Genomic DNA, 8,466 nt, shown 5'->3' on the forward strand with positions numbered 1-8,466 from the left:
ACCCTGTGAAAGAAAATGATATAGTGAGCTAAAATAACAAATTGCAGTTATTATTGGTTGCACACTGCCCAGAGACTATCACAGCTGACAGGATTAACAATGTAAAATAACGGTAGTAACAAGAAATGTACACAAAGTAATCGTGGCTGTTTTGGGTAATATAACATAAAGTGATGCGAACAGAAATGAATGAAAAGCAAATATTCTTGCCTACACACAAAATGAAACAATTGTCTGGAGTAGCTGGTTTGGATAATATAGCAAAATAAAAAGATGTAAACCAAAATGAATAAAATTGAAAGACACTTGTCTACACACAAAACTTCAGTTGTCTGGAATAGCATAATAAGTAGGATGGCAATAGTAAAATTTAAAAAGAACCTTTAGAACTCAAATTAACAGAAGTGGAATAAAATACAAAAACCATGACGCTATTTAGCTGGAGGTTCCCCACTGATAGGGGTGACGGTGGACAGCCACTGAACTTGCTGCAGAATGAACTGCCCTGTAATTGCCAGCCGCTCCACAGCAGCAACAATACGAGCCTGGTTTGCAGATTCGTTGGCCAGTCTGTTCTCTTGAATGGCTGCCATCCGCTCCAGTGCTGTGGCCTGGCGTGCTTGCGAGTCAGCCAGTGCCTCTGTAGCAGCAGCCAGGCGATTCAGGGTAGCTGATTGGCCCAGCATCGTCTCTGCCTCTCGCTGGAAGCTTGTCGCAACAGCACCCACCTCGTCTTTAAGCTGCTGCAGTTCCTGTTTCCAGAATAGCACTGACTGTTATATTACTCTTCCTTGCTAACAACCATGCAGCAAATGGTATATATACATACAGATTTGATTTCAGCTGCCACGTCTAATGACTTTTGGTAGCCAGCAACAATTTCTGGCAGGAAATCTTCAGCAGCTGGCCTGCGTGATGGTGTGCACCGCTCCTGCTGCTGGCTTGTCCCTGAGGATACCCACAGAAAAGACATTGTTGCAGCGCTTCACCTATACAGTATAGAACTGAACATAAGATAACAGTATATACAATGACATGCAGTAGGGAAGCTTGATATCACTGGTGACGAATCGTGTGCATTGCTGAACTTACGTGACAAGCCACTCGTTCCGGGTCGATCTCCAACAGAAACACGTGATGGAAATCGTCGCAGACGTGGAGTGGCTGGGTCAGCAGGAGCTGTGACGGGCTGCACAGCAGTTGTTGGAGTGAGCTGGAGGCTTGAAGCATGCCCATCCAGGGATTGTGCAGAAGGCAGCAGGCTGCTATCCTGAGTGTACAAGGCCACCACAATGAGAAGTGGTACTTTGACTCCACGGTCTGCTTAAATAACCTCAATAATTAATATATTATTGTAGCAAAGTGTAAAATGAATGAAAACCAAAGAGGCTACGATTAAGAACAAAATAAATTTTCTTAACACATCACTCAACACAACATTTTTAATATGATTGCAGTTCAATTTTTGCGAACTCAAACTAACTGGATCAATTAGACATTGTGTAATCACCCTGCAACGTAGGTCTGCATAAATAATCTCCCAAAAATGCTTGTGCGGTGTTGTATATATACAGTGTTCAATGATAATCCATTGGGAATTTCGCACCTGACTAATGTTTATTACTACTCCAAACAAAGGTGCATTCACAGTAAACAGAAGGTTACTACTAACTAACGGATTTTTTTTTTGCAGATGCCGTAAAGGGGACCGAGAAAAGTAACGCTGAAAGCATACCATCAGTTGACCCAATAGATAAAACGTAGTCACTGGTCTAAGGATCGCGATTACTTGCAACCACCTCCATTTACTTTTGAAATAGCTTCTCTAATTACGCCCTCTGTTAGGAAATATGCAGTTCATGTCGAACATACCTCTTCGAAAAATCCTTCACACACGCCCACTGCACTTGAGCGCCCGACAAGGGCGAGGATGCGGCCCCGCAGCCCGCACAGACGGCCGCCGCCGGTACCCCTAGGAGTAAACGAGCCGCTTGTTACGCGAAAGCAAAAGTGCACTGGATCATTGCACTCACCTGTGTTCAGCGGCCACGACGGCTGCGTCGTGGCGGGAGTTATATACTTCTTTTTTCCAGTACTGCCGCCACTGGTCCGCTGTTTTCTTTGCTGGCCCCTCTGCATTTAAAATATTTGCAAGCTCCCGCCACAACAGCGCTTTGTTTGCTTTCGTGATTTCTGGCGTTAAAACGGATGACCCTTTCACGAGCCACGGGTGTTCCTCCATAAACTCTACAAGCAGAGTACGCTGTCGCGGCGAAACATGGGGGCCAAGAGGCCGGCGAGTCGCTGCTTCTGCCATTGCGAGTCTTCTTGTCAGAAACGGACAAAAGGCAGACGAAACTTCAACGCGCGCGAAAAAACATATGGTTTCACAGATGGCACCGCGCGCGCGCGTATGCGATACCATCTACCGACAGAAAAGGGAAACATGTACCAAAAGAAACATCGAAATAGTTCTTTACTGCACTCTCTTGCACGCACTGCGACTTCTTATTAAATAATATGTGTTACCAATTATTTGTGATATTTGATTTCTTTTTAAAACAACCTATTTTTTAGTGTACGGCCCCCGAAAAAGCCAGGCAGTCGTGGGACGGGCTCCCGCAAGGTCGGGCGCTCGTCGATTGGCCGTTGGCTTCCCCTTCTTTCTCCTCACGTACTTCGCTGTCGTCATTTTGACGTCACTCTGAAAAGGAACGGTTCGGAGACGGAACCGAAGTGGAATCTGGCCCCAGCTTATGAAATCCATAAATTCAATGATGAATGCGTAAGCTTTGCCTCAATAGCTCTGTCCGATAAAGAACTACGTTTCCTTGGTGAGAATAGAAAAATATGCGCAGCTGGTCTTGCGCCACTGTAGACCTGTGCTCAGGAATTTTTATTTTCGTCAATCTGTTTTGTGTATCTGTCTGTTCATTTCAGATTGGTTGCCACTATATTTAACTAGTGGAAATCGCCTCAATTAACCAGTTTTAAGTTCAGCGCCGGGTCTGTGCACTTATCACATCATTTGTCCCCTGCGCTGATGAAAAACCATGTCCCTAAGAGACCTGAGTCCAGTAAGACGTCAAGGTTCATTAAGTGCGATTCGGTTGTTCGACCTCCAGCAATGAGTGTCTATGTTTCTGAGCGACCGGATCACAGCCAGACTCGACGGCAAAGGGGACTGTCATATCACAAGTGACAAAAACAGCTACTGCAGCCAAGAGTGTGTCCCTGTCGGCATCTTTTGTCGATGCTGTGAGTGCGCTCCGCAAAAAAAAAGGAGCTCAAAAATCAGTGTATGTCTGACCTTTTTCATGTTTTGTTTGGGGCCCTGCGTTCACATGTTCCAGCGATGGCGCATGGTAACCTGAATACCTTCCTACAGCTGGTGCTTTCTTTTGAGTCCCTAATTACCACCTTCGCAGCGAACTTCCTTGCGATCTAATGTGGATGCGGCTAAACCTTGTGGATCGAATATTCACCGAAAAGTGCCGTTTATATTGCAACAGAACTGCACTCGGATCTTAAGTCTGTTAGCTGAAATAAAACTATTATTGAAAGAGACTTTTGTTCCAGTATTGGCCCCGTCAGAAGCTGGCCTGTCAAGCGGGAAATGTTTCACTGGATATGTCGCCCATAAGAACTGTAGCATAAAGTCATTTCCTGCAGGAAGCGCCGCGCTTTATATCAGAAGGAAAATTCCACATGTTTCTCTAAGCGTTGCCGATCTTTGCATGGATGACATTGAGGTAGCGGCTGTGAGAATGCAGCTCGGCTTACGAACCCTTTCAATTGTATCTTTGTACGTGTCCCCGCGGAAGAAAGTAGCATTGGATTTGTTTCCACAGCAGCTCTGCGACCGCTGCCCAGCTCCTCGAATCATCTGCGGTGATTTCAACGTCCATCATGCCGTCTGGGGTGACAGGAACATGGATTCCCGTGGACGCTAACTCCTAGATATTATTGACAGTTGGGACCTCTGTGTTGCTAATGACAGAAGCCCCCCTTTCTTGCGGCCTCCGGTCTCAGCGACAGCTATAAACCTGACAGTGCATTCACTTGACATCCCCGTGAGGTGGTCAACAGCGCCTGACCACGTGAGAAGTGATAACTATCCGATTTTTGTGTTTGCTGCCGACTTTCGTTTGCAAGGTCCTAAAATTAGCAATGTGGTCAACTGGGACAAGTACAGAGAGCACCTAGAACGTCTTTTTGGTGATGTTATTGACAAAATGATTTCTAGTAAACTGGCACCAACTACGGCGGTGAAGTTACCTGATCGTTTTCGGGCCCCAGATTTAAAAGTCAGGTATCTTTGCGCAGCGAGAAAGGCGGAGCGCCAACTCATGCGGAAGGAGGACGACAGGGACTTGAAGGCGACCTTCAATAGGCTGAATTCTGCCATTCGATGGCACACGAACAAGCTCTACAGTTTGCAATGGGCCTCATTCTGCGCTAGTTTGACTGTGTTCCCACTGGTGCCGAGAATATGGCGAGTTATTGGCAGCCATGTTGCGGAATCTCGCCCTTCGAAGCCTTTTGAAGTTCTTGCAATACGCAAGAAAAAACCCATTGCCTGCTTGGCAGAGGAATTTTCAGACGCGCTTGTACGTGCTAATTCTAAAATAGATATATAAACACCACTTGCTTCCTACAGGTATATCATGGACGTCCCGTTCACGCTTCTTCATACTGCGCTCAGTGACCTGGGGCGCTTGTGTGCACCAGGTACCGACGGCACCACCAATCAAATAGTGAATAATCTGCCCTTCGAACTCAGGAAGGAGCTCCTCAGCTTCATCAATCGAGTTTAGGAGACTGGCGATGTTCCTCCGTCATGGAAGGTGGCCCATGTAGTTCCAGTAGTGAAGCCTGGCGAAGACATGACGTACCTTGCCTCGTATCGCTCTGTGTCATTGACTTTCTGGGTAGCTACGTTGATGGAGAAGCTGGTAAATTAATGCTTATCGTTGTGGATTGAGAACAGCAAGGCACTCCCAACATGTATGACAGGATTCCACCGAGGTCTTAGTGCCCTAGAAAGCGTTTTAGGCTTGGTGACAACATTGAACACCAGAGAGCTTTCGGTTTTTCCACCTAAGCCTTTTTTCTTGACGTTGAGAAAGCTTACGACAACGTTCTTCAGAGCTCAATTCTAAACAGTTTTCAAGGCATGGGCTTACAGAACCATATGTTTAGATTCATTTACAAGTTTATAAGTGATCGCGCGGTTCGTGTGCGGTTAGGGAGTACCTTAAGCACCCAAAGGGTTCTATCACGAGGTGTGCCTCAAGAAAGTGTTCTTTCCCAATGCTCTTTAACGTCGTAATGGCTACCCTTCCCGATTCATTGCAAAAAAAATTGCAATTGTGTGCGTATGTCAATATATGCTGGCGACATCTGTATTTGGATTACTGGCTACCAACAAAAGCGATTAGCCCTGATACCTCAACAGGCTCTACTTTCGGCACAAGCTTACCTTAAAAGTGTGGAATTGTCTCTGTCAGTGGAAAAATCCGTATTTCTTCTCTTTTCAGGTGTAGGGGCACGTCAAGCACGGTTGAATATAGACCTCGGTAACTCTTGCATCCGTCAATTCAACCACACGCGTTTCCTGGGTGTTATTATTGACTCCCGTCTACAGTGGCGAAAGCTGCACCCGCGATTGTTTCATCTAAATCTTCGCGTCTCAATGTGATGCGTAAAATTGCGCGTGAGCAATGGTGAAACCATCATTCTTCAATAGTAAAACTTCATGAAGCGCTGGTATTCAGTCGCATAATGTATCAATTACCTTTAATTTCCCCTCGGCATCACAGCTTGAACGTCTCAAAGTTGCGCACAGAAAGGGCCTAAGAAGAGCCATTGGAGTTCCTCAGGCAGCTGCGAATAAGGCAGTACTTCATGAGTCCTCTATCGAAACCTCTTAGCCTTGTCGTTTCTCAGAGACTACTAATGCATCTTGGCCACCTAGGAGACGCGGTAGCTGGGCGATCCGTTCTCCAGCAGCCCTGCAAAAGATATGAGTCGAAGGCTTACTTGGCACTCAATACTGTTAGTTCTTTAGGCCTTAATGTTCGAAGGCAAAGGAAACCGTTGAAACCCCCTTGTCTTTCCGACCCTCGACTGTAAGATGACAATTCCCCATGTGAGCGCAAAGCGCAGCTCTCCTTTGGAAGCAGCGCGTTTGCTCGTACTTGAACATTTGGAAACAATGCCCGCCATCTTCAAATTTTCACGGATGGTTCTGTGGACAAGGTTAAACAAGCTAGCGCAGCGGCTTTTTACATTCCTTATTTGGACTCTAAGTGGTCAATCTGCTTTACTGCTGTCGTGTCTTCCAATGGCTGAACGTGTTGCTATTGAGGTGGCTTTACGAAAGTTAGGGTCTTGTCCGGCTCAACCCGTTGTCATCATAACTGATTCAATATCTGCACTTCAGAGGTTAGAGCGCGGATTTCATACTGATGCCTTCTCTATAAGCTCTCTGCGCTTGGTGCAGAATCTTCACAGCAGAGGCTTTACTCTATTTTCAATGGGTGCCCTATCAAGTAGGTGCCAACGGTAATGAGGTGGCAGGCAATCTCGCCCATAACGCTCTCTTAAGGAATCCATCAAAAAAAGTACCCAAAGAAGAAAAAATCTCTACAGGAAAACAGTGCTCGATCATTTCAGTCCCCTATGGAGTGCGCCCCACAAGCCATGTGTGACCAAGAGACTGAAGATCTCAGGCGACTCTACTACATTGAATTCGCACGGCCTCTGCTCGCACTCCTTCCTGGATGCATAAGACGGGCATAGCATTGTCTCCGCTCTGTCCTTTATGTGGGGTGTGCGGGGATATCGAACAATATATTATGTACTACCCAGAGTACAACGCGGAAAGGTACGCGCTGTTCGCTTCCTTCAAGAAGACAGGAGCCCGTCACAGTACAGTTCAGGACATTGTCTACCCAAGTGGAAACGAGACATGCAGAAGGGAGGCTGCACGCCTTCTTTAAACATTTCTGCAGGACACAGATCTTGTTTCTAAATGGTGACAGCAGGAACGGATTATGGCCCATTGTGATTGAATGTGTGTGTAGATGGAGTCTTCTGGAGTCGTCTACGTTATACTGTGAGTGATAGTGTTTATGGATTGTGGCACTACAATGGCGTATGTTCTACTGTGGCTGAATATGTGCACAGATGGTGACTTCTGGAATGGACTGTGAACTGAACTGTGTGGAGTGATTGTGTGCATAGATGGTGACTGCGGGAGAGGAATGTGTGCTTTTATTAGAGACTGTGCACATATCGGTGTAGATGCGACAGGCTTTAGGACATATTTAACATAGAAGGAACGCTACGATGGAGCAATTGCCGGCAGAATAAGCAAGACTAACCCCACCTGTAGCATTCAACACCTCAACTCAACTAACGCAACTCAACTAACGCAACTAAACGCAACGCAACTAACGCAACTCAACAACACAGAACTAACGCATTTTCAAGTATAACAAGAAAATCTTCGACCTCTCACCAATGGATCTCCTAGTGAGGTGGAGGGCAATGAAATTGAGGATAAAAGCTGTTCGTTTCTAAAATAATAGCTGCAAGTCCAAAAGCTCGCTGGCGTTAAGAGGAAATGTTTGCAGTTTTTTACTAAAGTTGATTGCGAAGACGGCGTAAAGGAGACCGGGACAAGGAATACCCAAGAAAAAAACAGGAGAGGCGCCGAGTTTGAATGTTGTTCACCGACCCAGACTCTCTCTTTTGCATTAAGCAACCAAGCCATATCAAAGAAGCCACCCACAAGACCGATTAAAATCGTCAACAACTGTAAGCCTACAGACTTGGCGAGACTGCTTGTGGACACAAAAACTATTCAGCAGAAGAAAGTACACTACTCAGGATAGAAATCAAAACACCGGACTTAGTCCCAAGATTATTCAAGTGCACTCAAACGAAAATAAATATTAACACAACCAGGAACCCGAATTCATATACACGTCACACATGCGCATATCTTCCAGGCAAACAAGACGCTAAACATTTTAACGCTCCTACATTAGATAAACATGTATTCATGAGATTACAGTCATCTCCCGTCCTTATTTTATTTTAGCTGTCTTTTTCGCGCCCTCCACAGAATCAATTTTAGCGGGCTAGCCGAACGCTGGGGTAGTTTGTCGGTTCCTTTAGGGACAAATTGCGAAAAAGAACGAAAGAGCACAAGGGACGAAGCAAAGGGAGATGCAGGAATCGCGTAGCCGTAAAGAAAAATGTTGCCGAAGTTCTCGCAGTGAAGTACATGTAAGAGCGAAGTTTCCTCACTAAACATCAAACAATCACGTATACTACCTAAACAAGAAGCACTCGGTCGAAAGCGCGAATGTATGCGCCGGGGGCCCAAGCTGAATTTTTCTCATATCCTATACGCGGCTACTCGGAAGCACCCGCGCTAATTTGCAGCAGCTGCCG

The 8,466-nt window shown here is 45.9% G+C and overlaps 1 protein-coding gene across 1 annotated transcript; it reads right to left on the reverse strand.

Annotated features, from left to right (window-relative positions):
• Nucleotides 1-404: 404 nt before the first annotated feature.
• LOC144134886 (uncharacterized) lies at nt 405-2,141 on the reverse strand. Its single transcript, XM_077667694.1, has 4 exons — nt 1,873-2,141; nt 1,093-1,270; nt 830-948; nt 405-752 (listed from the first exon to the last, which is right to left on the reverse strand). Exons 1-4 carry the CDS (start codon nt 2,137-2,139, stop codon nt 432-434), a joined length of 885 nt encoding a protein of 294 aa, XP_077523820.1. The 5' UTR covers nt 2,140-2,141; the 3' UTR covers nt 405-431.
• Between the last annotated feature and the right edge of the window lie 6,325 nt (nt 2,142-8,466).

Source organism: Amblyomma americanum, chromosome 5 (assembly GCF_052857255.1).
Source record: "Amblyomma americanum isolate KBUSLIRL-KWMA chromosome 5, ASM5285725v1, whole genome shotgun sequence".
In the NCBI taxonomy this organism is placed as follows: Eukaryota; Metazoa; Arthropoda; class Arachnida; order Ixodida; family Ixodidae; genus Amblyomma; species Amblyomma americanum.